This window comes from Equus quagga, chromosome 13 (genome assembly GCF_021613505.1).
Source record: "Equus quagga isolate Etosha38 chromosome 13, UCLA_HA_Equagga_1.0, whole genome shotgun sequence".
NCBI lineage: Eukaryota > Metazoa > Chordata > Mammalia > Perissodactyla > Equidae > Equus > Equus quagga.
This window is the reverse complement of record NC_060279.1, coordinates 62,466,108-62,494,062: the sequence shown is the minus strand read 5'-3', so window position 1 is coordinate 62,494,062 and position 27,955 is coordinate 62,466,108. Positions and strand designations below refer to the sequence as shown.

The window sequence follows — 27,955 nt, the reverse complement described above, 5'->3', positions numbered from 1 at the left end:
GACAAGGAAGGACGCACACCAGCGGAGCTTTGGGAGAGCCGGGGGAGGGGCTGGGGTGAAAGGACTCGGCTGCAAGGGCGTGGCCCGGAGAAAGGCGGGACTCCGCCTGGCGCACGCGCGCTACAGGGGGTGGGTGGGGGAGGGGCCTTACCTCGCTGTTGCCCCCCGCCCCGCGAGCAAATATTTGACATTCCAGGCTTATCTAGAGGGGGCGGGGCCCAGAGGGACATTTCCCCTCCCCCCGGACCTGATTGGCTTAGCTATTCCGGGGGGGTCCGGACAAGCAGGCGGAATCCCGGGTGGACAGTCCCGAGAGGGGCTGCCGCGCAATGACACCCGCCTACGCCCCCAAGAGGAGGCACTGGTCGCCTCAGCTGCTGGAAGGCCAGTCTACCTCCCACTCCTTCCTGACCGCCGTGTCCTAGCGCGAGTCACTTCCTTCCCAGACGCCTCGGTCTCTTTGTCAAGTAGGAACGTGCTACAGTGTGGGTTCAGAGGGCGAGGCTTCGGAGGCGCCCCTTCCACTCCGCTCTCTTTTGCTCTCTCCATTGTCCCAAGGTCCGGACGCAGAGCTCAGCTTTTCGAAATCGCGAGGTGTGGCTCCCGCTTCAGTTTCAGCTGAGGCTTGGCAACCCCATGTCTGCTCCCGCTGGGCTGGAATCACTTCTTTCCGCCAGATTCTTCAGTTTCTCAGTCACATAAATGGGAGGATTGGGGGAAGTTCGGGACGGCCTGGAAATGCGCGGTAAGGGAGCCTCACCAAGCTCGACGGGGCGGAAGGGTGCTGAGAGCCTTCCACGCGGGACTGTCCGAGTTGGGTTGCTGCTCTGGGAGGGAGAAGAAGTGAAGGATCTGCAGTCCTCACGTGCACATGTGTACATTCGCCGCTAGCCCCCATCCGCCAGAGCGCTCACGTCTCCAGGCAGCAGGCCCGTCATCAAGGGGGAAGGGCGACGAAAACAGACAGGAGTCCGTCCCCACGTCGGGTAGGGGTGAAGCTCCAGGCCCGGACCATCCGTCTAGAGTACCGCTCTCGGGAGTTGCGGCAGCGGGAGGACTGGGGGCGCGTCTTCCTTCCCCCGCACCGAAGCCTGAGCACCTCTGGCCCACAACGACCGCGCTTTGAAACCGCAGGCACTTCCTGGAGCCAGGCTAAAGCCCGGCTTTCGCACATGTGTGAACAAGCCCTGCCCTGTGACTTCTGGTGACGCCCCACGGCTCTAATGACCCCTGGTGATCTCAGTCGCCCTGCCCTCCCCCAATCGACCTCTGGTGATTCCCCTACAGACCTCTGGGTGATACCCTGTAACTCTCACCGCCCCCTTTGACCCCTGGTGACTTCTTTTACCCCCAGATCGGTCGTCGTGACCCCCACAGTCTCTAGACCCTCTTGGTGATTTTCACTAGTCTTATGTGACCCTTAGGAACTAGAGAAGGCTCATGGTTTTGCACTTTCCTTGGGACAGGCCTCATGGTCGGGGGGTGGGGGAGGATGGGGTCACCTCCGAAGTCAGACAGGGCCGGCTGGGGGAGTGGGAATCCCGGCCCTGAGCGCGAGCCCAGGCCGGGCATGTGGGCCCGCATGTCCTGGGCTAGGTTCTAGCGGCCCTCCCCCACGGTTCCTGGGGCCGCCCCGGTCACGTGACCGACAGAGCCGACAGGTAACTCGCCCAGAGAGGGCGGGGGCCAGTAGCCGCCCCGCCCTGCGGGGCGCTGCGGGCGGGTCTCAGCAGCGCCCACTGCGGCAGCCAGGCCGCAGGTGCCGCCCCCGACACACGGTGTCCCGCCCAACCTGATCCGCGTCTGCCGTCGGTCGGTGCGTGCGTGCGCCTCGTCGGTCCCGCGTGTGTCTGGCCGAGCGCCCCCTTACTCCGCGGCCATGACTCCGCCGCCACCCCAGCCACCGCCCCCGGGTTCGCACCCCGCCTCAGACTCCGCCGCCGCCCCCCTCCCCGGCCCTAGACCCCTGGTCGTACTGTTCGGGGCCACGGCCGGTGCGCTGGGGCCAGACCTGGGCTCCGACGAGACCGACTTAATCCTCCTAGTCTGGCAAGTGGTGGAGCCTCGGAGCCGCCAGGTAGGGTGGAAAGGGGGCGGTGGGGTCCCCAGGGAGCTTCAGGATCCGAGGGGCGCAGTGGTTGATCGGTTTCCCCCGCCGCTCGCAGGTGGGAACGTTGCACAAGTCACTGGTTCGCGCCGAAGCGGCTGCACTGAGCCCGCAGTGCCGCGAGGCGAGCGGCTTGAGCGCCGACAGTCTGGCGCGGGCCGAGCCACTGGACAAGGTGTTGCAGCAGGTGAGCGCCGGGGCCGGGGTGACTGGAGGCACGGCCGGGCCGCTGGGACATTTCTCGGCGGGAGAGGAAGCAGGCCTGGCGCACCGCGACCAGCTGGCCCGGGCAGTAGGACGGGTTCCTGCTGTTTGAAACTTTCCGCGACTCGTGTGTGCGTGTGTCCGCCTGTGCCGACCATTCCTGGGGGCGTCTTTTCAGCCTTTCCAGGGATCCACTCCTACTGAGGGGTTGGGGATGGAGGCTGCGAGACCCCTAAGAGTCCCCGGCCGGGGAGGGAGCGAGGCTGACGCCTCTGGGAACCTGACCCGCCAGGTCTCCCAGAAAAGCAGCCGGAAGCCGAAAGGGCCGAGGGGCCTGGACTTGGCCATAAGTCATGGTCCCTGCCGCCTGTGTCCTCGGTCCACCCACCCGCCCGGGAGACGCTGAAGCGGGGGTGTAGGGCGGTGTCTGCCCCAGAGGCAGACGCCGCCAGGTGTAAGCTGCTCGTCTAGGCCTGTCTCGGCCGTCTGTCCAGGGGTGGGCGCTGTCCGGACCCCGCCTGGAGGCTACCTGCCTCCTGACTGCAAAGGCCTAGGGTGCCTCCTGGCCCTGGCTCAAGTGGGAGGCGGTTCCATTGCTGTTTTCTTTTTCTTATCTTCATTACTGTGATCACCCTGTGCCTGACTCTTGAGAGTAATGAGTGTAAGTGCTTTACACGCACAAATTCTTTCATCTTACAACAACTCTGGTGGTTCCCGATCGGGAAATGGAGGCACAAAGACCTGAGTCTGGCCAGAAGGGTTCCCAGGCTAGGCACTACTTGGGGAGTGTGCGGAAGGAGACCTGGGTTGCCTTGCTCTGCCAGCCTCAGATTGTATAGTTGCTGGGGGTAGGTTCTTAGGCTTATGCTTAGTGCTTATACCTGTTCTCCATTAGGGATGGAGGCTGGAGGAGGGGCTGGACAGCTTCAGGAGGGCCACCCCCTCTATGAGCAAACAGCTCAGTGCCAGCCGGTCGATAGGGTGTGGGTCAAAGCTCACACCGCTTCTGGCGACCAGGTGTGGAGTTCTGTCCTTGGAGTTTCTCTGCTCCTGGGTTGGTCAGACTTAGAGGCGGGGCTGCCGTTGACCATGAGCTGGCAGGGCCTTAGGCAGGACTGGGTCTCCCCCACCTGTCTGAGGGTGGTGCCTGGTCAGGGACAGGTTTAACCTGCTTTGCCCCGCCCCTTCCCACCTGCTTGTCCCACTCCACCAGGTGTTTGCTCTGGCCCCACTCCAGACTTCTCAAGTGTGTGTGATGGGGGCTTGGGTGATATGTGACTGCCTCCATTTGGCCTGGAGAAGGTGAGGGTGAACTGGGGGAGAAGGGGGGACATGGAGCCAGGCGCAACAGGTGTGGCCACCTCCTACCCAGGCAGGGTAGGGCTGAACATCTGGCTGAACCAGCTTTGCAGACTGCATGCTCCCTCCTCCTGTCCGCCCAGCTGTGAGTCTGTGTCTGTCTCTCTCCCCACCCCCTATCCCCAGTTCTCACAGCTGGTGAGCGGGGATGTGGCTCTGCTGGGCGGGGGCCCCTACATGCTCTGCACTGATGGGCAGCAGCTGCTGCGACAGGTCCTGCACCCTGAGGCCTCCAGGAAGGTATGCCACTGAGGGCACAACAGGGGGTAGGGTTCCCAGGACCCCCACTCTCATAGGGGTGGGCAGGGAAGCTCAGTTCCCCCCATTCATCCCCACTCCCATGTGCCCCCAGAACCTGGTGCTCCCGGACACCTTCTTCTCCTTCTACGACCTCCGCAGAGAGTTCCACGTGCAGCACCCAAGTTCCCGCCGTGCCAGGGACCTCACTGTGGCCACCATGGCACAGGGTATCTGTGACCCAGCAGGGTTAGGGTGGAGGGATGGCTGTGGGCTGTATGTGTCTGAGTATTCATATGCTGATGGGATATGTGAACACACTGCAAGTTTACATTCTCTGCTGAGTCCTTCAGTGCACATGTCTCTTCCGCCTGTGCTGGGGTGCGTTTGGAATGTGGGCACATGTCAACATACGCCTGGGCTGGGGATCTCTAAGGGCATACATGAACTGGGCCAAAACATGTGTTTGCTGGGATTCTCCATGTGTCTATGTAGGGAACTTGGGCTTAGGTGGGACCAGGATTAGTGCTCATGCTGGTTGCCCCAGGGCCTCTCATGCTGGGATTTCCTCATTGTTATTTCTCTGCTCATAGACTTGGGGCTGGAGACAGATGCCACAGAGGATGACTTTGGGGTCTGGGAAGTGAAGACAATGGTAGCTGTCATCCTCCACCTGATGGAAGGGCCCAGTGGTAAGGTTCCCCTCACCACCTGTCACCTGCTCTCAGGGCAGGGTGAATGCTTATTATTTCCTCAAAATTCCTTTCCCCACTCGTTACCTTCTCTGAGAGACCTCAAAGTGGAAGCCCCTTTGTCACTTCCTTATCCCCCTCAACTGTCCTCTTTTTGCAGAGCTTGGTGGGGAGACCCCCCTCCACCAGACCCTGCTGACCCCAATGCCATCTCCTCTCAGGTCAATTGTTTTCGAAGCCCGAGGTGGTAAAGCAGAAATATGAAACAGGGCCTTGGTGAGTGTGGGGGCAGGGGTGGGGGTGACAACAGCTGGACAACTCTGACCTTTTGCCCTGCCCCACAGCAGCAAGGCTGACGTGGTGGACAGTGAGACTGTGGTTCGGGCTCGTGGCCTGCCCTGGCAGTCATCAGACCAGGACGTGGCTCGCTTCTTTAAAGGGCTCAACATTGCCAGGTGAGTACGACAGGACGGGTGGGCCCAGGAGGGCAGGCCTACCCAGGAGGTACTAACACAGCACTGGCTCCACAGGGGTGGTGTAGCACTCTGCCTCAACGCCCAGGGCCGCAGAAATGGTGAGGCCCTCATCCACTTTGTGGACAGCGAGCAGCGGGACCTAGCGCTGCAGAGACACAAGCACCACATGGGTGTCCGCTATATTGAGGTAGGGCTTTGGGCTGGGAGTGGAGCAGGGCAGAGCTGAGGCTGGGCAGGCCTGAGACTCATGGTATATGCCATACCACAGGTATATAAAGCAACAGGAGAAGAATTTGTAAAGATCGCAGGGGGTGAGTGTGCTTCCAAACATGTGTAGCTACCCCTGGTTCTTGGTCTGTGTCCCATTGCCCCTTGCTTTTCTGCTCTCCTGTGTGCCAGGTGTGGGTGGGTATTTGGAAGGGCACAAATTAAGTCAGTGGGTGATTTCCATGCTGACTCCCATCGCCCCCACCAAGGCACATCACTAGAGGTGGCTCGTTTCCTGTCACGGGAAGACCAAGTGATCCTGCGGTTGCGGGGACTGCCCTTCTCGGCTGGGCCAGCAGACGTGTTAGGCTTCCTGGGACCAGAATGCCCAGTGACTGGGGGTGCTGATGGACTGCTCTTTGTGCGCCACCCTGACGGCCGGCCCACTGGTGATGCCTTTGCCCTCTTTGCCTGTGAAGAGCTGGCACAGGCTGCACTGCGCAGGCACAAGGGCATGCTGGGTAAGCGATACATTGAACTCTTCCGGAGCACTGCAGCCGAGGTGCAGCAGGTGAGCACCTAGGGCTTCCCCCATCCCCCAAGTGCTTCTTCAGGGTGCCCCTTCCATGCCCTGTGGCCCCACCATACTTGGCATGATCAGCCTGTTGCTGCCTTCCTTACTAGGTCCTGAACCGCTATGCATCCAGCCCACTCCTTCCCACAGTGACTGCTCCACTGCTGCCCATCCCCTTCCCACTGGCAGCTGGGACGGAGAGAGATTGTGTACGCCTTCGAGGCCTGCCCTACACAGCCACCATTGAAGATATCCTGAGCTTTCTAGGAGAGGCAGCAGCTGACATCCAACCCCATGGTGTGCACATGGTGCTCAACCAGCAGGTGAGGCTGTTGCCAGTAGGGGGACACACATATTTAGGGAAGGGTATATGGTTGGGAGTGAGGCCCTCTTGCACATGACAGACTGCTTACAAGACAGTGTGCACAGGGCCGGCCATCAGGAGATGCCTTCATCCAGATGACATCAGCAGAGCGAGCCCTAGGTGCTGCTCAGCGTTGCCATAAGAAAGTCATGAAGGAACGTTACGTGGAGGTGGTCCCCTGCTCCACAGATGAGATGAGCCGTGTGCTAATGGGGGGCACCTTGGGCCGCAGTGGCATGTCCCCTCCGCCTTGCAAGCTGCCCTGTGAGTGTACCAGGGGCTGGGGAAGGAGGAAGCATGTGGGGGCCAGTTCCCAGTTTCTATAGTGGGAACTCCTTTCTGGCTGCCCCACCCAGGGCAATGCTGGGCTCCCTGCAGATGCACTCTCTACTTCTGCCTCTAGGTCTTTCACCACCTGCCTTCGCCACCTTCCAGGCCACCCCAACACTCATTCCCACCGAGACGGCAGCTCTATATTCCTCTTCAGCACTGCTCCCTGCTGCCAGGGTGCCTGCTGCCCCCACCCCTGTTGCTTATTACCCAGGGCCAGCCACTCAACTCTACATGAACTATACAGCTTACTACCCCAGGTACCCTGCTGCTAAGAGAACTCGACAGTCTTGCCCCTTATCCTGGTTTGGGGGAGGGTCATGATCCCCTTCCTGGGCCAGATAACCCAAGGTCTGTTGGAGTTTGGACTTTATTCTGAGACGATGAGGGAGTGACAGGTGTGGGCTGGCTGATGCCATCTATAAACTAGAATGGAGATGACTGTAGAGATACGGGTTTTAGGGAGAAGGAAGTGAACTAAGTAAATGGCAGAGGCGAGGGAAGAAGAAGGCAGGTCTTGGTCTAGGCCATGGGTGGGACTGCACTAGTGAACCCCTGCCTCTTCCACCCTAGCCCCCCAGTTTCTCCCACCACTGTGGGCTACCTCACCACGCCCCCTGCTGCCCTGGCCTCTGCTCCCACCTCAGTGTTGTCCCAGCCGGGAGCCCTGGTCCGTATGCAGGGTGTCCCATACACAGCTGGTGTGAAGGATCTGCTCAGCGTCTTCCAGGCCTACCAGGTGAGGTGTGGCTGGAGGGCTTGGGGACCTGGCTCAGCTTGGAGCTTCCTGCCCTAAATCTCTGTCCCTTCTGCAGCTAGCCCCTGATGACTACACCAGTCTGATGCCTGTCGGTGACCCACCTCGCACTGTGCTACAGGCCCCCAAAGAGTGGGTGTGTTTGTAGGTAAGGGAGCCAGGAGGTAAAAGCTGGCTGATGTCTTCAGCTAGCATGTCTCTCCTGCGTCCAGAGAACCAGCGCTCTCAACCTGGTGGCTTCTTTTTGGCTTGTCAAAGCTCTCAGAAGGCACCCAGAGGAGCTCAAGTCCCAGCTCCATTCCTCATTTATTGCTCTGCCTGTTCACCCCAAAGATGATGGCTGGATCCTACATGCAGGGCTGAGGTTGGAATGGTGCTACCCTGCTCCTGATGGCCTGATCTGGGCCTCCTGAGTAGCACCCAGAGACCCTTTGGTCTGTGCTGGCTATGACCCATGCCCACAGATTCTGTGGAGCAGGCTTGCTTTCTTTTTTAAAATCTAAGCCCTGATGCCTTCAGTGTATGACTCCTGGGAGCTTCTGAGTAAAGATCCCAATGTTCTTCTTCCCCTGTCCCTTCTGGTGGTGGGCAGGAAGGCAGAGAGCACTAGTCCAAGCTCCCAGGATACTTGGACCTTGGAGGCCATGTTGTGCCAGGGGTGCTAGCCTGCCTTCAGCTTGGCACCAGGAATATCAGATGGCAAAATCACAGGCTATTCTGACGGACTGTACTGCAGTATCCCCATAGGACACTAGGGGGCAGGAGGTCCTCACACAAAAAACTCAGGCTTGAATTTTAAGAGGGGACTTTCTGCCTACTTTTTATGCACACCTTGGGCAGGCCAGTTGTCCTGAACTCAGCAGACACCATGGGGATGTCCTTTGCACCCATTAGAGGGTGCAGAAGTGAGGCTTCAAAAGGAATTTGGAACTCTACCCTCTCCTCTGTAAAATAAACAAAGGTTCCTAACCAAGTAGACTTTAAAGGCAAAGTGCCCTTAGCCCCCCCCCCCCCCCCCCCCCGCCCCCGTGAGGGGCTCCACACCAGCCCCAGGCGGAGGAAAACTCAGGCAGATTTCAAGGAAACTGTTGACTTGTCACCATTTATTTCAGCACTGTAACTGAGGAACCTGAATTGCTGGCTCTTCCCTTTGTATTTGTGTAAGGAGTACTGTACTCCTTTAAAAGGTTTTAAAATACAAAATGTACAAGAAAACACAATCCCAAGTGCTGTAAACATAACTGAGAACCAGTTCCTTAACTGAACATCATCCATTTTATAAAATACAAGGTTTCAACTTGAGCCCTTCTGAGCCTTAAAGATGATCATCTGTTCTGAGTATCAAAAACAGAGCTTCACAGCCAGACACAGTAGAGCTCTGGTGATAGTGCCTAGCCCTGGGCGAGGGTGGGCTGCACCCCAGGCAACAGCACCACACACGAACCTGAAGACATCTGTTACTTTTAAAGCTGTTTTCAGCCATGTTTCTCTGCATCTCCAGTAAGCAGAAGGCTGTTCATCCCATTCCTCAACCCAAGATCTAGTAGAGGTTGGAGGCCAAAGGGGGAGGTATGAGCACATGCCCAGTTGCTCAGTGCTGCTACTAGAAATCAATTTGCATAGTCCAATGAATGTGTGCTTTAACACCACTATGTTGCACAAAAGTTTGTCTTTATCTACAAAGCCAAAAAATAATTGACTTTTACAAAGCTGATACAAAACTGCTTACATAGTATACAATGCTCTATTTTAAAATTTAATTTTTATTTTAAATGGGAAAGCATTTCTAGTGCTACAGGCATCAAGGTATTTAAAAGGCATCAAAATTTGGTGCATAGCAACTCTGGATCATAGAGGCTTTTATTCTTGAGGGCAGCAGAGCAACCCCCAAAGGGTCTTGCAAGGGGAACTCTCGCAAGAACCTCATATGAGGCAGCTACCCCCGGGACAAGAGGGTGGAGGCAAGTCTGGCCAGCTCTCTGGAACTTCATCTCAGGGGCCAGCTTCCCACAACCCCTCCAAGGTAAGCTGTGGGCTTCCAACCATAGGCTCTGAAGCAAATCTCACTATCCACACTCTGTGACACAAAACTCACTTTCAAAGAAAATATGAAAACACCTAGCTCCAAGAGGGACCAGAGTGATTTGCTGAAGGATACATAGACATTTTTCTCTAACTAGTTTTAGGGGAGAAATCTAAAACATGAAGGTTTAAAGAAAAAAAAGACTATACTTTCTCATCCTGGGTCAAGAGCTCCTACCTGGTTGACTAGAGGTGGTGGGCAATAAGCCGGCTTCTTCCACCCAGGCCTCACTAGAGAGTCCTGGCATCCAGGACCCACAATCCCCTGGAATAACAGCGTCAAACCTTTGACAAGCCCAGCACACTATCTCACATGTAGGCACTCAAAAAATTTGCTTTCTGAATAAATGAAAGTACATCATTTCATTTGAAAACATACTGCAAACTTCAGAGGCTTTGAAATAGGCCCAGGCCTTGGAACAGGTAACTAATCCCTTTAAGGGGAGGGATAAGGGCAGGGTTTGAAAAACAGTACCCAACTTGGGTACCTCCTTTGGTAGACAGCAGGCTGGAGTTTCTTGCTGGTCCCAGCCTTGGGCACCAGCATCACCAGCAGCAGCACCAGAGCATCTTTGGTGTGCAGGGTCAGGTCTATGATGCTACCTCACTTTTGGACTTGCCTCAAAGCCTTTCTGGGAAAAGGCTGGTTTTTAGGCCACGTAGATGGGACAGGGTAAGCCAGAATCATTTTAGGCTGTAAACAGAATGAAGGATAAGCCTTCCATACCAGTGTGAATCTTAAAAGCTTCCCATCTGGAGTCCTGCATTTTCTCTCTTCCTGTCCTGAAGCATAGCTTGTTTATGCTTAGCTTCTGACACAGCCTGGCCTCTAGAGACAAGTCAGAATCAGCAAATTTGCCTAAACCATCATGAGACTGTGGCTTCAAAGATTAGAGAGCAGCCAAACACAGATGCTCCTACTTGTAAAAGGTGTGGGACCAGAGGACACAAAAGGGAAGAGCACTCCACAGCCTACTTGTTTGTAGGATGGCAAGAAATTAAAGCTACCAAGCTAAAAACCCAACCTTTCAAAGTCACCTTACCTGTAGCTATCTTACCCAAGGCCCTGAGGGAAAAAAGCAATTTCAACATGGAGTCAGTATGGAGAGACTGCAGGAAGATTACCTAGAAAGTTACAAAAGGCTATGCTCTGGAATGTCATTTTATATTCCAACACTTCAGTGATTGGAATGGTCTCTTCTCATTTTATCTAACAGTTTACTTTTATAAAGAGGTATGAGCTACATTTGGCTTTATTTCCTATAAATCTATGAAAGGCTTCAAGACACATGCTGAGTTTCTGAGGCATAGGTGTGGGCTTAGGGCAATTTTTTTTTCTTTTATGTTTGCCTCTGGAAGGTTTTATCAAAAGTTCCTATTTTAAAAATATCATAAAAGCTAAAGGGTCCTTCAGATGACCATAAAGCAGTACAAATCACCAATCCTAGCTAAGCAACCAGGTCACCTGCAAAAGCAGCACCTCTGAAATGGACAGCCTGCTGCATTCACACTCAAAGCACCCATCATATAAAAGTATCCTATTTAAATATAAAAAGCAAAGCTCATTACCCCAAAGCTCAAACAGCCTATGCTGCTCCTATTCTTTTACAAAATCTATCCAAGGCCTGAGGTGAAAGAATGCTGCTTTCCCCACATAAGGTGATCCCAACTCCTGGCACCAGTCCTGAAGGCCACAGAGTTGGAAACCTAAGGTCCAAAGATAGAAACGTGCTGAGAAGTACGTGGTGGTGGACACAAGGCTGCAGTGAGCACTGTCAGAGCCCGTCGGATCTTCCTAAATCCAGGGAATCGGGACCTGGGAGGGGAGCCTGCCTGCTCGCTCCTGTTCCTTGGGAAACAGAAATCTGGGACATGTCTCTCCCAATTATCTCGTTCACTGAAAAACAAGAAAAGGGAGAGTGATTAGTGACCTCTGCATGACTGACCAAATGATGCTCAATGCTGAGCTCTACTTCAAAGACATTTTTTCCCTTTCCATGGCTTTCTATAAAGGTAAAGGCATTGCTTGAAGCCTGCTGCTCCTGACCTGAATGGAAACATCATGCCATAAGCTCTTCCAGATCTCTCTTTCTCTCTCTCTCTTTCAGTTCAGTTTGAGTTGGGAAGGGGGATGGCTGAGAGAACAGAGAAACATTCTTTTTTTTTTTTTTAAAGGCAAGTCTTTATTCAAGGCTATTACAATAGGGAAGAGAGATTAAACTCAACTGCACTGAGGGAAGGTTCTCTCTCTCTTTTTTTGGGGGGGAGGAAGATTAGCCCTGAGCTAACTATACTGCCAGCCCTCCTCTTTTTTTTGCTGAGGAAGCCTGGCCCTGAGCTAACATCCGTGCCCATCTTCCTCTACTTTATACGTGGGACGCCTACCACAGCAGGGCTTAGCCAAGCATTGCCATGTCCGCATCCGGGACCCGAACTGGTGAACCCCGGGCCACCAAGAAGCGGAACGTGCAAACTTAATCGCTGTGCCACCGGGCCAGCCCCAAGAGAAACATTCTTATCCTCACTCTAAACGCTCATGTTCTAGCAGAAGATAGGATACTTTTGAAATGTGTTCACATTAATCTAACTTTTCCTTAATTTATCCTTTTAGGAGAGTTTTCCCTCTCTGATTCCTGCAGTGCACCTTGCATATAAAGTGAATGAAAATAAATGCTTTAGTGAGAGTCAACAATTGAGATTTGGGGCTTATTTTGCTACCCTATGCTAATATAAGCATCTTTTATTATGTGGGGCATTTGTATTGTTTCTGATCCTTTCAGAAAAGGCTCTTGCTTTTCTGTTGGTTTCTATGATGTGCCAAGCACTTCAGAAAGCATAGCGTTCTGTGAAGTCCAGTGCAAAGAATTTCCATCTTAAGGAACTAATACAGAAGGGAACACCCCAAATAAGAACCTTTAGTTCTCCCACCATGAGAACTCTGCTCTGGAATGAAATTTCTTTGCTTTATAAACTAAAGATTCTATACTAATTCCACTCCTAGGTATATTCTCAAGAGAAGTGAAAAGCATATATATCACATAAGAACTTGTATTTGAATGTTCATAGAAGCATTATTCATAATAGCTCCAAAAGAGAAATAACGTAATGTCTACCAAGTGATGAATGGATAAACAAAATATGGTCTATCTATACAGTGAGCATTATTCAGCCTTAAAACGGAATGAAGTTCTAATACATGCTACAATATGCATGAACCTTGAAACATTATGCTAAGCAAAAGAAGCCAGACACAAAAGGTCATAATTGTTTGGTTCCATTTGTATAAACTGACCACAACAGGCCAATCCATGCAGACAGAAAATAGGCAGGTGGTTGCCAGGAGTTTACAGGAATGAAGGAATGGGGAATGACTATGAACAGTTATGAGATTTCTTTTTGGAGTAATGAAAATGTTTTAAAATTAGATAGTGGTGATGGTTGCACAACTCCATGATTATACTAAAAACCAATGAATTGTATATTTTCAGGGGTGAATTTTATAGTAGTTAATTATATCTCAATGCAGCTGTTATAAACAAAAATAGACCGAGACAAAAAAAATTCTATGTTAGAATTTGATGTGATCATAGAGCAAAGGAGACGCTAACAATAGTTTAAAAAAATCTTCAAGTATTAACATCTAATCTTTTATAGTTAAGAATCTTTTAGGTAGTTAAGAATCTTTTAGGTAGTTAAGAAAGAAAATTCTTCAAACTCATATACTCGTTATGGCTATAAGGAGAAGGGAACTAACATTTATTCATTCCACAAATATTTATTGAGCATCTATGGGTTAGACTTTACAACTGAACTTTTGTATCTTATTTCAATTAATCTTCGTAACATTTTAAGATCACTACTATTACCCTACTTTACAGATCAGTTAACTGAGGCTTTGACAGGTCACATAATTTGCTTAGTTAATAGTGGAATCAGTTTCAAAACATCTGTCACTTCTTGGAAGCCAAAAGAGTAGAGAAGAGAAATCATTTAGACAAAGAAAATGAAAAGTGATGATACCGGGGGATGGAGAGTGAGTGTGGTCATAGTAAGAAGACAGAGAGAGGAAAGAAAAACTGATTCACCACCACCACCAAGGTTTTGAGTCTAGGAAGAATGGTGCTGTCGCTACTGGAAATAAACTAATAAGGAGGAATTTAGACAAAGGTGGTAGGTTAGGTCTGGAATTGGAATTGGAAATTAGAATATCCAAATGGAAAAATCCTGCAGGCAAGAGACTACAGTGAATAGTCAGAGCAAGAAGAGATTTAGGCATCTTCATACTAGAGACCTGGAAGTTTTACAGTTCCAACAGAGAGCAGAAGGCAATGAGTCAGGGGAGTAGCACTGTGCTCTAAGAAGATAGGACCTGGGAAAGCAAATATGTAAGCAGAGGGGTGGTCTAGAAATTAGGTTTGCTTTGAATACATGCCCTGCCACTAACGCCATGTGTGTCCTTGGAGAAATTATTTCACATATCTAAGACTCCATTTCCTTATCTATACAATGATGGTGTTAAACTAGTAAGATCTCTTTCAACTGTAGACATCTATGGCTTTATATCAACAGACAAATTTTCAAAGGGCACTCAGAAGGGCAAAGAAATGAGGGATGAAGATTTGGCTGAACTGTAGTTAGTATCTAATATCGAATAGTAAAGTAGTAGAGACTGGAAGCTAAAGGAATCTAGTTACAAAAGGGTGAAGATTAATCAGTGCTGGCAGGCTAATAATCACTCATTGAGTCCAATTTTTGAAGGTCACTGGTACAAAGTTATGAAGGTCTTTGTCAGATAGAGGATGCTTTTTAAGTAAATTTGCCAGGCTAGGACTTATTGACTGTTCATGATGGTTTGCAAAGAAGGATGGAATTAATCTAAACCTACACTTGACCGCTAGAAATAACTCACTGGAATAGTTCTATACAAATGAAAAGTTATGAAAATGCTTTGCATGACAATACATTTTCTCTTCCAGTTTCCTCATAGGTATAATAGAGATTTAAAAAAACCCTCTTATATAGTATATAGAATGAGAATATAAAGGGGACATAAATAGAGAAGGCAGCCCTTGGGACCTCTGTTGCTCCAAGCCACATAAGAAGCAAGGAACAGTGTTTTGAGTGTGAATTCCATGGGTGGGTCTATGGGCTAGTCTCATGTTAAGAGGCAGCACAAGGATGGCCCATGATCTCTGTGCATGCCCTCTAATATTACTCAACACATTAGATTATCAGTAGGTATCATTATCTGTCTTTCAAACAGGCTGTAAGCTCCTGAAGGGCAAGGATCTTACCACTTGAGGAAACATCAATTTCTGATAACAATAAATGGATCCTAATTCAATACAATTACTTGGAAGCTATTTGAAACTAGTACACTGAAAGTTCAGTAGGTAGTGGAGGAGGAAGGGGACCAGAGTTATTAAGACTAACACATGGATATGATTTTAATTAAGACAGTGTCTATTTTAGACAGGTCTCATAGCAATGGCAAAAAGCCAAATATAAAAGTAAGAACCCAGCTCACATTCAAGTTCATCTTTTCCTATCACTTAGTTTCCAAAGATGGTAAATTCAAAGATGTTTCAGGCTACCATGAAACCCACCTTATTCAATTCTTATCTCGTTCAAGTTTTAAAACTATAAGGTGATTAAAAATGGTGACATCGTCATAAAAAACCACATGATGTGTTGTTTTCCTGTGTCTTTATGAGCAAGTCAATGCTTACATTTTCTTGAGGATAAGGGTCTATATCTAGCATTCTCTACCCACTTACGAAATATACTTTGATGATAAGGATGAACACATCATTTTCTGAAGTAGCCAGGTGGTGTTGTTTATGGCAAAAGTCTAACTGAAGCTGAGTTATTTCTGCTCCCCTTTACCAAAGTTCTGCTGTTCTTTTGCCTGCTGTGCCTAACCACACTTAGCTGAAGCAACCTGGAAGGTTCTTAACAGTTTAGGATTTTAAGACTATGATAAAGCCCAGAAGATTTTTCACAAAAAAGCACTCAAGCTGACTACATTCAAATATACTTTAATACATAATATTAATACATAATAATTAGTCAGTAGATTTAAGTTCCAATAGGGCAGGGACCTTGTCTATCTTGTTCTCCATGGAATCCTTAGTGCTTGGTACATATTGAGTGCTGAATAAAATTACTTTCCAACTGAATCTTTAATATAATTTGGGGACTTGGAAAAGTAACAACAAAAATTATGCTCAAATGATCGCTACAGGTGAATAGTGAATATGAATTTTAGGACAGGGGAGTCAGAACTGCAACAAAGCAGTCTTTTCAACAAAGGACTCAACAAACTGCTTCCCACAAAGCAGTACTTCCACTGTCCTTTAGCAATAACTTGAGCATAGTGTAGTATACAAGTCCTCTGCTCTCTTTTGCCCCTCACTTCTCCCTTATGCTGAGGGATCTGAGTTCGGGTTCCCACCTATTGATTCCTGAGATATCTTTCTACCGTAACTGGGCAAAATTCAACTAAGCAAGTTAAATTATTACTAGTAAACAAATCTATGATGTAATTTATACATAAATCATTAGCAATCTTGATAAACACAATACTTATTTCTTAAAAATATTAATGGTTGCAATTTCATTTTCACTTCCTTTTGAATGTATATATGCATGAATTTACTGATTTATTTAAACTCTAGTCCACAAAATATATGAGCTAGCTTTATTTTTTTCACCAATTTAAGGGCATAAAGAGTCGTTTATGCCACTACTGTACAATTTTATCATTTACCCCCTTTAAAGAGTAAAGTAAATTAAAAGCTTCGAACAAGAGTCAACAGCCCTCAACACCCAGGCTAAGAGGTTATGTAGGTCACAGCATTTGGCCCAGTTGTGGCAGCCATCATCCTCAACTCCCACTACCCCAACATCTGGATTGCCTGTGCCACCACAACAGTAGTAGTCAGAGCCATCAACAATATTTGCTATAAGAAAAAACAACTTTTTTATCCAACATTCAGATATGCAGTCCACTAGGAAAGCTATTTCTACACAAAGGAATGAGGTGTTTGAGTAACAAGAGGTCTCTTATTTAGAGCTATTTCCAATGCTTAAGGATCCAAAGTTAGGGCTGACAAGCATGGTATGGGTATGAAATCTCACCATCAGGTGGAGCGGAGCAGGGTAACCCAGGGCACTGCCTCTGGAGTAGGCAGATGCACACTGTCATATATGCAAAAGCCCAAAGGTCATTAATAACTACCATATGAGCATCTTGAGCATTTTTGTAAGGGATTTTTGTATTTATATATGTTATTTCATCTTGAGCCTGCAATGAACATTCATCAAAGTTTCATCTTTTCTTCCCTTCCCTACAATCCAAGATTAAAGGTATATAATTCATTCTCCACAAGAACAATTTTATGGAGATGTTATTTTTGTTTAATGAAGGCTATATATAGGTGCAATAATTTTCTGAATTTCCCTTGAAATGAAGAGACAAGAGAAGTTTCAAAGTAAAGGAACAGAAATGATTTTAAATGGATGAGAAATCTGGTATTATTTTATGGTATATTATATGGTTATCTAGCACAGTTTTGCTAAGATTTACTTTTAGATTATTTGATAAGTTATAAGAACACCATCTAGGGGCCGGCCCCGTGGCCGAGTGGTTAAGTTCGCACGCTCCGCTGCGGCAGCCCAGGGTTCGGATCCTGGGCGTGGACATGGCACCGCTCGTCAGGCCACGTTGAGGCGGCGTCCCACATCCCACAACTAGAAGGACCTGCAACTAAGATATACAACTATCTACGGGGGGTTTGGGAAATAAAGCAGAAAAAAAGAAGACTGGCAACAGTTGTTAGCCCAGGTGCCAATCTGTGAAAAAAAACAGAACACCATCTAAACTAAATGCATGAAATATTGAATTCACTTATTTATGGCATGAGCAGAAGAATTAATTTGCATTTATCAAAATCTAATTAATTTGCTTTCTCAGACTAAGGACAGAAAAAAGTTCCTGAAAATTGAGAAGGTATCTATGATAGACTGCTAACTGTCCTAACTCATTCTTCTCGAGTAATTGAGTTTAACTAGTCACATGGCCACCCAGCTATAGACTACATTTCCCAGCTTCCCTTTTATAGCTAAGTAGGGCCATGTGATCTGTTTTCTCCAGTGAAATGTGCGCAAAAGTGATGTGTGCATCCTCTTCACCACTTGCTCGATAACCTCTTCCCTTCCTTCCCTGGCCCCTTGCTTTGGGCTAAGACTTAGTCAAAATGGTGACTCTGCTCTGACAATATCTAGAGTGACAGAGGAACAATGAAATGAAAAGAATCCTTATCTTTAAATTACCATGAGGTGGGAAAGAAACTTCCAATGTGGTTAAGCCATTGTATTTTTGGATCTCCATTCTAGTAACCTAGCTTTTATTATTAACAAAAATAAAACTGACCACCATAAAGGTAACACAGAAACACTTTTTAAGTATTTTAAACAAGTACCAAGACAAACAGCTTAAGGCCTATAATGCCAAGTTTTTAGCCAAGTTATTTCAAATTTCACCCTGAGCTATAGATAGCTTTCAACTACAGGACAGACTGAAAATACATGCACAATGATCAGAAGATATCCTTCACTTTTAATATTAGCTTTTAATAACAGTAAAGAAAAATTATGACACTTTTTTCCCACCACAACTGGTTGAGGGGGAGATCAGTCCTATTATTAAGGGTTCTTAAGGGTTCTTTCTTTTATCTTTCTTCTTCTTCTTTTTTTTTTTTTTTTGGTGAGGAAGAGTGGCCCTGAGCTGACATCTGTTGCCAATCTTCCTCTTTTTGCTTGAGGAAGATTATTACTGAACTAACATCTGTGGTAACAGTCCTCTATTTTATATGTGGGATGCTGCCACAGCATGGCTTGATGAGCAGGGCATAGGTCCACGCTCAGGATCCAAACTCGCAAACCCTGGGCCACTGAAGCAGAGCACAAGAACTTAACCTCTAGGCCACCAGGCCAGCCCCCAAGGGTCCTTTCTTTTTAAGAAACCTCTTCTGTACGTGACTGATGCTATACTCAGTGTCATACAGGTATTTCCTCTAGGAAAGGTTGTAACTCAAAACATTCTACAAAGACAAACATTAAATCTCCAGCTGAGTAAACAGTACACAGGTACTTGAATATATATTCAAGTATCAGCATGTACCCTTTTGTATCAGCAAAAATTGAAATGTAAAAGAAAAAAAGCTTCTTTTCAATTTGGGTTAAGATGTGGGATTCAGAAGACTTTTAGGATTATCAGAAGATTCTGTTCATTTCCTTATTTTTTTCACTTTGTACATTTTCTCTGAATAATCTTGTCCATTTCTATATACTTTTGACTCCCAAATCTATGATCTCTAGGGGCCAAACCTGAGCTCCAAAGCCATAAATCCACATGACTCATTCTACCATCTGCACTATGGACCCCACATGCTTGCCTCTTCAAGACCTCGCTCCATCAATTTTCTTCATTCTTCCATTTCTTTAATCAATCTACCCACCACCCCTCCTGGATCCTTCTCATCACTGCTTAAATACAGGTAAGTCTCTCTATCTCAAACAAGCAAGCAAGCAGACAATTAAAAACTCTAGACCCTACACAGCCCTCTACAACTAATTTCTTCTTTCATTGCTTAACATCTTAAAGGAGTTATCTAAACTGCCTGCTGTTTCTATGTTCTTACCTCCTGTTCACTCCTTAGTCATCCACTTACTTCACAGAAACACTTCTTACCCAGATCATTAGTGATCAACTTGTTGCTTCACATAAGGGAAGAGCAATGGAGTAAACGCTGGAAGAAATAAGCTTTAATCTTGGTTCAGCTGTGATGTGACCAGGGCAATTTACTTAATCTTTCTTCAACTGATTTTCTCAACCATAATATGAGGAAATTCATTTAAATCCTTCTGGTTATAACTCTCCTGAGAGTTTTAGATACAAAGGAATTTAGCTGCCACTTTTACTTCTCTCATGATTAGAGACAAGAATGATATGAGATCAGGGCAGGCCTGGCTTTTGGAAGAAGCCAGAGTTTTGGTGCCTTGTCTGATCAGGAGGCTTCAGTATCCTAAAAATAAAGATTTGGGTAGTGGACATGATTTCTAAGTCCCCTTCCAAATCTAAATTCATTAAAATGAAATTCAAATGGCATTTTGAGAATTACAATTTGTATATTTGTAATTTCCATCACATACTTTCTTAAGTGGCTTTGAGAGTCTTTGAAGAAAGGAGCTGCGGGACAGTAAGAGAGGGCTGTGTTCCTGGTCAGCTGCTAAGGTAGAGAGGCCTGAGGCCTAGCCCCTCCTCCCTCACAAACACTGACTCTACTATGGATTCCTTCCAAATGAAGCCCCAGATGAACTACCAGGAATGCAAACATAGGCCTACAGGGTAGGCTCAAGGGTCAATGATCCAGGTTGCCTCTGGCAAATGGATAAAATTTCCTGGTTATTTCCATCCCATACTGCCTCACATCAAAACTTAGAGTACTTGACCAGAAATGAGTAGGCTTACAGACCTGATCACCAACCAAATTTACTCAGCACCCAAGCCACAGGATTCATACAGATGGGCCTCTCTCTGCTTTCGTTTGATAAATCCAATTAAACATTTGCCTTTTATTCAAACCTAGACTAAAATTACAAGCACAAGTGTGAGAGCCTGAGTGTGGTTAGAGTTAAAAAGCAGAGTCTTGCAGTCACAGTGTAGCTCCAAAGATAATGAGTGGTCCTACCAAGAAGGTACCAGTGTGTACCCTCTCCTCTGCAGTACATGCAAATCCAGCCACTGCATGCAAATACCAGACTTGGACACAAAAACAATGATACATTTCAATCAACACTCACCCTCTAGATTCTCCAGAAAGGAGCTGGAAATGAGAGCTCACTGTGGTTAGGCCATTTCTTTGCTGAACCTGATGGCTGGTGTTCCAAGTCAGACATAAACTGGTCTGTGTCAAAGAAGACAACATCATACTGAATGGAACAAACCAGAGGGTAACAATCTACTATAGCCCAACCTGTTTTTCTTCTATAATCAAGAAGAATTTAATTGTCCTTTATCTGTCAATCACCACATTAAATGGCTCCCAACATTTTATTACATAATATGAATATTGGAGTCTAGAGACTTTAGGTAACGGCTTATTTATTTTCTAAAACTGAAAGGGCAATAAGTCAAAAAGTTACAATGATGGTTTTCAGCGATTTTAAGGGAGTTTTAAATAAACTAGTTTTTATTAGATTAGATCTATTAGTAGTTCCCAAATGCTCATCTATGGCTACATTAGAATTATCTGGGCACTCAATAAAAATATAAACTCCTAGACTCTACTTCAGTCCACAGAATCAAAATGTCTAAAGGTAGTAGCCCAGAAAACTACAAACACACAATACTTTAGGGGTCATGGAGGAATAATTTTTAAACTAAAGTTCATAAACATTAGCAGGTTATAAAATCACTTCAGAGAGTTGAACTCAATATTTAAATTAAAAAAAAAAGAAATAGAACAAAATAGAAGACAGCAGGCTGCATTTTCTTCAATAAAGGTTAAGAATTGGTTTGTGAGACTTTCAAGTTAGTTGTGTATATGTTTTTGTTTGTTATATATCGGGTCATGCTATAAAGTCTACTTCTTATTGTGGGAAGCTGTCAAAAATGTTTGAAAGTCATTGTACTGGTCAGTTTTGTGGTAGTGGCTGACACATTCAGATGCCCCAGTTAAAGAGCCCAAAATACAATGAGGCAAAGCCTTCTCCTTTGGCCTATAAGGAATTATTTTTGGTCTTTGCCATACAACTAACGACAAAGGACCTAACCTTTTAGATTCTAGAAGAATGCTTATTTTACCTTAGAAGAGAAGAATCTGTATGTAGTCTCTGTGAACAGTGGTTAATACCCTTGTCTTAGACAGATAAAGGAGGGAAAACAAAGAAGGAGCCAAGTGCAAAATGCAGCCTCACTAAAGGGGTAAAACAAAACAAAATGCAACACAAAACCCAGAAATCCTTTGTGCTTATGAAAAATTTTTCTGCCTCAAGCTTTCTTTTTTTTTTTTGAGGAAGATTAGCCCTGAGCTAACATCTGCTGCCAATCCTCCTCTTTTTGCTGAGGAAGACTGGCCCTGAGCTCACATCCGTGCCCATGTTCCTCTACTTTTTTATATGTGGGACACCTTCCACAGCACGGCTTGCCAAAGCGGTGCCATGTCCACACCCGGGATCCGAAATCGGTGAACCCTGGGCTGCCAAAGTGGAACTTGCAAACTTAACCGCTGCACCACCAGGCCAGTCCCTGCCTTAAGCTTTTTTATTACTAAATTTGAGATTACTCACCTAGTTTTCAGAAGCCATTTAAGGACTACAGTACGTGCAAAGTAGCTTAACGACTGAAGATATAATGTCAAAAGTTTCCTTTCTGAGGGTGCCCAATCTCCACAACTGAATCCTTAAAACAGACTTGGGGGTATAGAACACATGATTCCAGGTAATCACCACATAAATTAGAAGAAGCCCAGGAACAAAGCTAAGGAGCCCAACTGACACTGGCAGCTTTTGTGAGTTGGCTCACACAGTGGTAATTTCACATTGTGCTTATGGAAACCTGCACTCCTGGAGACATCTTTCTAGTTCCTTAAAATTCTGTTAATGGCTCTAAAAAAATACTTGATTCATTTCTTTCTATTGCAAAAACTGTGACCAAACATTTAAGGAAGAATTAGCACCAACCCTGTTTAAATTCTTCCAAAAGATTAGAGAGGAAGGAACACTTCCTAACTCATTCTAAGGCCAGCATTACCCTGATAGCAAAGCCAGACAAAGACACTACAAGAAAAGAAAACTAAGAATATCCCCTTTGAATATAAATGCAAAAAATCCTCAGCAAAATACTAGCAAACTGAATTAAGCAGCATATTAAAAGGATTATACATCATGACCAAGTGAGATTTACTCCCAGAATGCAAAGATGGTTCAACATATAAAAATCAATTAATGTAATACACTACACTTTACTAAAATGAAGGAAAAAAACCCACACGATCATCCAACTGATGCAGAAAAAGCGTGTGATAAAATTCAATGCCACTTCAAGATAAACACACTCAATAAACTAGAAATAAAAGGGAATTTGCTTGATATCATAAAGGCCATACATGAAAAACACATGGATAACATCACATTCAATGGTGAAAGACTGAAAGTTTTCCCCCTAAGATCAAGAACAAGATAAGAATGTCTACTTTTGCCTCTTCTATTCAACACAGTACTAAAAGTTCTAGCCAGAGCAATTAGGCTAAAGAAATAAAAGGCATCCAAATTGGAAAGGAAGAGGTAAAATTATCTATTTTCACAAATGAGATGATCTTATACATAGAAAGCTCAAAGAATCAACACACAAAAAAATGTTAGTGCTAATAAATTAAGTCAGCAGTTATAGGATATAAGATTAACACACAAAATTCAGCTGTATTCCATACACTTTCAATGAACAATCCAAAAAGGAAATTTAAAAATCAATTCCATTTACAATAGCATCAAAAAGATTAAAATATCTAGGAATTAACCAAGGAAGTGTAAGATCTGTACACTAAAAACTACACATTACTGAAAGAAATTAAAGTTCTAAATAAATAGAAACTATCCCATGTTCATGGTTTGGAAGACTTAATATTGCTTAAGATGATACTACCCAAAGCAATGTAGAGATTCAATGCAATCCCTATCAAAACCCCAACAGTGTTTTTGCATAAATAGAAAAACCCATCCTGAAATTGACATGGAACCTCAAAGGACCCTGAAGAGTCAAAACAGTCTTCAAAAACAACAAAATGGAGGACTCATATTTCCTAATTTCAAAACTTACTACAAAGCTACAGTAATCAAAACAGTGTGATACTGGCAATGCGGATAGACAGACAGACCAAAGTAATAGAATAGAAAGCCCAGAAACAAACTCTCACAATACACGGTCAATTCATTTTCAATCAAAGGCTCTAAGACCATTCAATGGGGAAAAGGCAGTCTTTTCAACAAACGGTACACAGAAAACTGGATACCCACATGCAAAAGAATGGAAGTTAGACTCCTGCCTCACATCATATACAGAGTTAACTCAAAATGGATCAAAGACCTAAACATAATTAAAATTATAAAACTCTTAGAAGAAGAAAATGTAGGGAAAATCTTCACGACTTTGGATTAGGCAATGATTTCTTAAGTATGACATTAAAAGCACAGGAAACAAAAGAAAAAATAGATAAACTGGACTTCATCAAAATTAAAAACATCAAAGGACACTATCAAGAGAGTGAAAAGACAATCCATGGAATGGGAGAAAATATTTGCAAATAATATATCTGACAAGGGATTAGCATCCAGACCTTGTAAAGAACTCCTACAACTCAACAACAAAAAACAAATCAACCAAAGAATGGGCAAAAGATTTGACTAGATATTCTCCAGAGAAGATATACAAATGACCAATAAGGTCATGAAAAGATGCCCAACTTCATTAGTCATTAGGGAAATAAAAATCAAAACTCACACTGAGATACCACTTCATACCCATTTAAGATGGGTATTATTTTTTTTAAAATGTGATGCAGCTACCATGGGAAAACACCAGTTTGGCAGTTCCTCAAAAAGTTGAACAAAGATTTTCCAGATGATCCAGTAATCTACCCAACAGAACAGAAAACAGAGACTCAAACACATACAGTACAGCAATGTTCATAACAGCATCATTCACAAATAGCCAAAGGGTGGAAACACGCCAAATGTCTTTCAACAGATGAATAGATAAATAAAATGTGGTATATATACACAATGAAATATTATTCAGCCATAAAAAGGAATAAAATTCAGATATATGCTTACAACACGGCTGAATCTTGGAAACATTATGCTAAGAGAAACAAGCCACACTCAAAAGGACAAACGTTGTATGATTCCACTTACACATCTGGAGTTGGGAAAGTCATAGAGACAGAAAGTAGAACAGAAGTTTCTACAGGCTGATAGTGGGGAGAGAGAATGGAGAATTATTGTTTAACGCGTATAGAGTTCTTGTTTGGGGTAATGAAAAAGTTCTTGAAATAGTGGTGATGGCTACACAATATTGTCAATGTACTTAATGCCACTGAACCGTACGCTTAAAATGGCTAAAACGGTAAATTTTGTTACGTATATTTTACTATATTAAAAAAATTTCACAAACTTTGAGTTTTCTCATGGGAGAACATCGTATGAAATGAGTGAATTAGGTTTTAACAGCTCTAATCATTAACTCAAAGCAAGACCTGGAGGACTTTTGTACACTCTCTTAAAATTTATAAATTTGGGATACAGAATATTTTCCTTTTATCTCAAAGGTTAAAAAAATTAGTTAAATATTTACAAATCCTGAAATGTGTTTGTGGGAAGATGAACAAAATTTCCCCATTTGTCTAAGCTGCCTGCCCACTAGCAAGCTGCTTACTTTAGCCACCTCGTCAATATATAGATGTTTCTGGTTTATACAAACAAGACAATGACCTGGTGGGTATAGAAAAACAAAGGCTTTGGAATCCTAGTTTGATTGCTTATTGGATTGGTGACCTAAAGGGAAGTTGTTTAACTTTTGTGAATCTGTTTACTTATTTACTCAAAGAGGCTAGTGTCTCCTTAAATGTATATATAGGTACTCTGTAACATTTTATAGGAATGCAATTATTATTACTTAAATTGATAAAGACAGGACAATTAATTTATCACTTAATGACTTCATCTAGTCTCACGGCTTTAAATACCACCTGCATGTCAACAACTCTCAAATTTATATCTTTAGTCTATAATTCCCTTCCAAACTCTAGACTCTTCATCCAACTGACTGCTTGATATCTGTACTTGAATGTTCAAAAGATATCCTTAAACGCAACACATCCAAAACCAAACATCAGATCTTTCTCCAAAACCTGCTGCATTCACAGCCTTCCTCATCCTAGCTGATGGCAACTCCATCTTTCCAGCTGCTCACATGAAAAACCTTGGTGTCATGTTTAACTTCTCTTACCCCTTACATGGAATCTGTCAAAAAATACTACTGGTTGTATCTTTAAAATACATCAAAAATCAGACCATTTCTTAGGCCCTCCACTGCTACCACCTAGTCCAAACCACCATTCCTGGCCTGGATTACTACAATAGCAACTTAACCAGTCTCTGTTTCTGCCCTTGCTTCCCTACAGTCTTTTCTCTACCCAGCAGGCAGAGCGACCCTGTTAGAAGCTGAATCAGATCATGATTCATCTGTTCAAAACCTGACAACAATGACTTACAAGAGCCTACATAGCAGTTCTTAAAAGAATGATCAAGGACACATGGGGTTCCCTGAGAACTTTTAAGGAGTCTGTGAGGTCAAAACCATTTTAATAATACTACTAAGATGTTTTTGCCTTTTTCACTATCATTCTTTCATGAATTTATAGTGGAGTTTTCCAGTGGAGCTACATGGTATGTGACAACTTGATTGCTGTAATGGGTAATGGGATGTGTGCCTACATAATCTTGTTTTTAAAGTTCTCCATTTTAACTTCTAATACAATGAACACTGATAGACATAAGCCACATAAATAAAAGTTCTTGAGGATCTTCAATAATTTTTAAGATTATATGAAGGAGTCCTGAAACCAAAAAGTTTGAGAGCTGTTATCCTACAGGTTCTGCTTCCCCGTTACCTCTTGATCACATCTCCTACTATTTTCCCCCTAGATCACTCTTGTTTTAGCAACACTGGCCTCATTGCTATTCCTCAATAAACCAGACACGCTCTCACCTTAGAGAGAGGTGAGAGCTCTCTGGCTGTCTCTTTTGCCTGGAATACTCTTCCTATAGGTATTCATATTGGTAATTTCTTCATCTTCAAGTTTTTGACCAAATGTTACCTCATCAATGAAGCTTATTTAGATTACTCTATTTAAAACTACAATTTGCTACCCCACTTTACCCCACCACAATCCAATTATCCTTTACCTTGCTCTTTTTCTTTTTTCACAACACTTGTTACCTCCCAACATATTTTATAATTTACTTAATTATTGTGTCTATTGTTTACCATCTGTCTCTTCCCACCAGAATGCAAGAAAGCAAGTTCTGTGATGGCAAGGATCTGTTTTATTCACTGAGGGCCTACAATGGTGCTTAGCATATACTAGGCAATCAGTAAATGCTGTCTGCCAATCTTTTTTTTCTTCTTCTTCTCCCTAAAGCACCCCTGGTACATAGTTGTATATTTTAGTTGTGGGTCCTTCTAGTTGTAGCATGTGGGATGCTGCCTCAGCATGGCCTAATGATTGTGCCATGTCCGCACCTAGGATCTGAACTAGGGTCAGAACTGGGCCACCCAAGTGGAGCATGGGAACTTAGCCACTCGGCCCCAATAAATGCTGTTTGAATGAACAAATAAGTACAGATAAATTCAAAACAAGGGCAAACAATATAGAAACTAATGCAATCAATCAATTTATAAACTTTATATTTGCAATGATTCATAGTATATAAAATAAATCAATATTACACTGTAAAAAGCAGTAATAACATTATAAATCAGCAGCCAACAAGATTACGTGTTGTGTCACTCATACTACTGGATTTCTGATGCAAGGGAAAAGAGTTAAAATTAAAATTTCTTATTGTGAGAAGGTCCAGAGATAGATCCAAATATACAGGGAAGTTAAGTATAAGATAAAGGTGGCATTTTAAATCAAATAGAAAAAATATGGATTATTTAATAAACAATACTTGGACTACTGGGTAGCTATCTGAAAAAATTATAATTGGATCCATTCCTCATACATTCCCCAAAATAAATTCCTGGTGGATCAAAGATTTACAAAATCATAAAAGTAACAGAAGCTATGGGAGACAAAATAAAATATTCATAAGTTACATAAATGTAAAAAAAAATTCTTCATGACAAAAAACATGAAACACTCAGGGAAAAAACTTGTAAGTCATAGCTGAATGAGCTAATGAACCCCACATATAAAGGGCTTCTTCTATATTCTATAAATCAATAAGAAAAGGATGAACAATCTAATAAAAAAGTGAGCAAATATCAACAGAGATCATATGTTTATGATAAAGATTTTCTCTTAGCATATGAGAAGGTACACAACCTTACTTCTAAGTGAAACGCAAATTAAAATTATACTGAGAAGCTATTTTCCCCCTATCCCACTGGCGAATAAGACATTTGATAACAGAATGTGTCGGTAAAGATATGAGAGGAATAGGCACTCTCTTACAATGCCAGTGGCAATGTAAATTGGTACAACCTTTATGGAGGACTATTTGGCAATCTTTCTCAAAATACTGGTCTAGCAATCTGACTTCTAGGAATTTATCATATATACACACGTACACAGATGTCTACAAAAATGTGGGAAGTGACATTTGTAAAAAGTTATTCACTATACTTGTTACACAGATAATGACGCAGCTATAGAATGGAATATTTGATAGAATATTTTATGGAATATTCTATTATAAGAAGATCTTCCAAGGAAGTT

At 44.5% G+C, this 27,955-nt stretch overlaps 2 protein-coding genes across 4 annotated transcripts in view; one reads left to right on the top strand and one right to left on the bottom strand.

Moving 5' to 3' along the window:
- The first annotated feature begins 1,872 nt into the window (after nucleotides 1–1,872).
- On the top strand, nucleotides 1,873–8,609 carry ESRP2 (epithelial splicing regulatory protein 2). Of its 2 annotated transcripts, none has more exons than XM_046680917.1 (15): nucleotides 1,873–2,077; nucleotides 2,166–2,294; nucleotides 3,797–3,910; nucleotides 4,023–4,137; nucleotides 4,501–4,599; nucleotides 4,821–4,875; nucleotides 4,947–5,054; nucleotides 5,130–5,262; nucleotides 5,344–5,386; nucleotides 5,552–5,853; nucleotides 5,967–6,179; nucleotides 6,286–6,484; nucleotides 6,624–6,810; nucleotides 7,124–7,289; nucleotides 7,366–8,609. In XM_046680917.1, the coding sequence occupies exons 1-15, from the start codon at nucleotides 1,880–1,882 to the stop codon at nucleotides 7,453–7,455; spliced, it is 2,151 nt and encodes a 716-aa protein (XP_046536873.1). In that variant the 5' UTR covers nucleotides 1,873–1,879; the 3' UTR covers nucleotides 7,456–8,609. The 2 variants fall into 2 exon arrangements, with proteins under 2 accessions (XP_046536873.1, XP_046536872.1); XM_046680916.1 differs by having other exon boundaries at nucleotides 4,944–5,054.
- Nucleotides 8,391–27,955, bottom strand: part of NFATC3 (nuclear factor of activated T cells 3) — a 126,699-nt gene continuing 107,134 nt past the window's right edge. Inside the window, exons 10-11 of one of the 2 annotated variants that reach the window (XM_046680915.1) lie at nucleotides 20,256–20,359; nucleotides 11,157–11,286 (exon numbers count right to left, since the gene is read on the bottom strand). In XM_046680915.1, the coding sequence (XP_046536871.1) occupies nucleotides 20,259–20,359 (101 nt within the window). In that variant the 3' untranslated portion in view covers nucleotides 11,157–11,286; nucleotides 20,256–20,258. Of the gene's footprint in view, nucleotides 11,287–20,255; nucleotides 20,360–27,955 lie in introns of both variants that reach the window. The other variant, XM_046680914.1, reaches the window with a different exon arrangement.

What these genes read in the sequence shown, in the direction of transcription:
- ESRP2 (XM_046680916.1), top strand. Translation starts at nt 1,880, where the DNA reads ATGACTCCGCCGCCACCCCAGCCACCGCCCCCGGGTTCGCACCCCGCC. An exon ending in ACATGGTGCTCAACCAGCAG is followed by an intron (nt 6,180 to 6,285) that starts GTGAGGCTGTTG and finishes CAGTGTGCACAG; the next exon opens with GGCCGGCCATCAGGAGATGC. An exon ending in GCGTCTTCCAGGCCTACCAG is followed by an intron (nt 7,290 to 7,365) that starts GTGAGGTGTGGC and finishes TCCCTTCTGCAG; the next exon opens with CTAGCCCCTGATGACTACAC.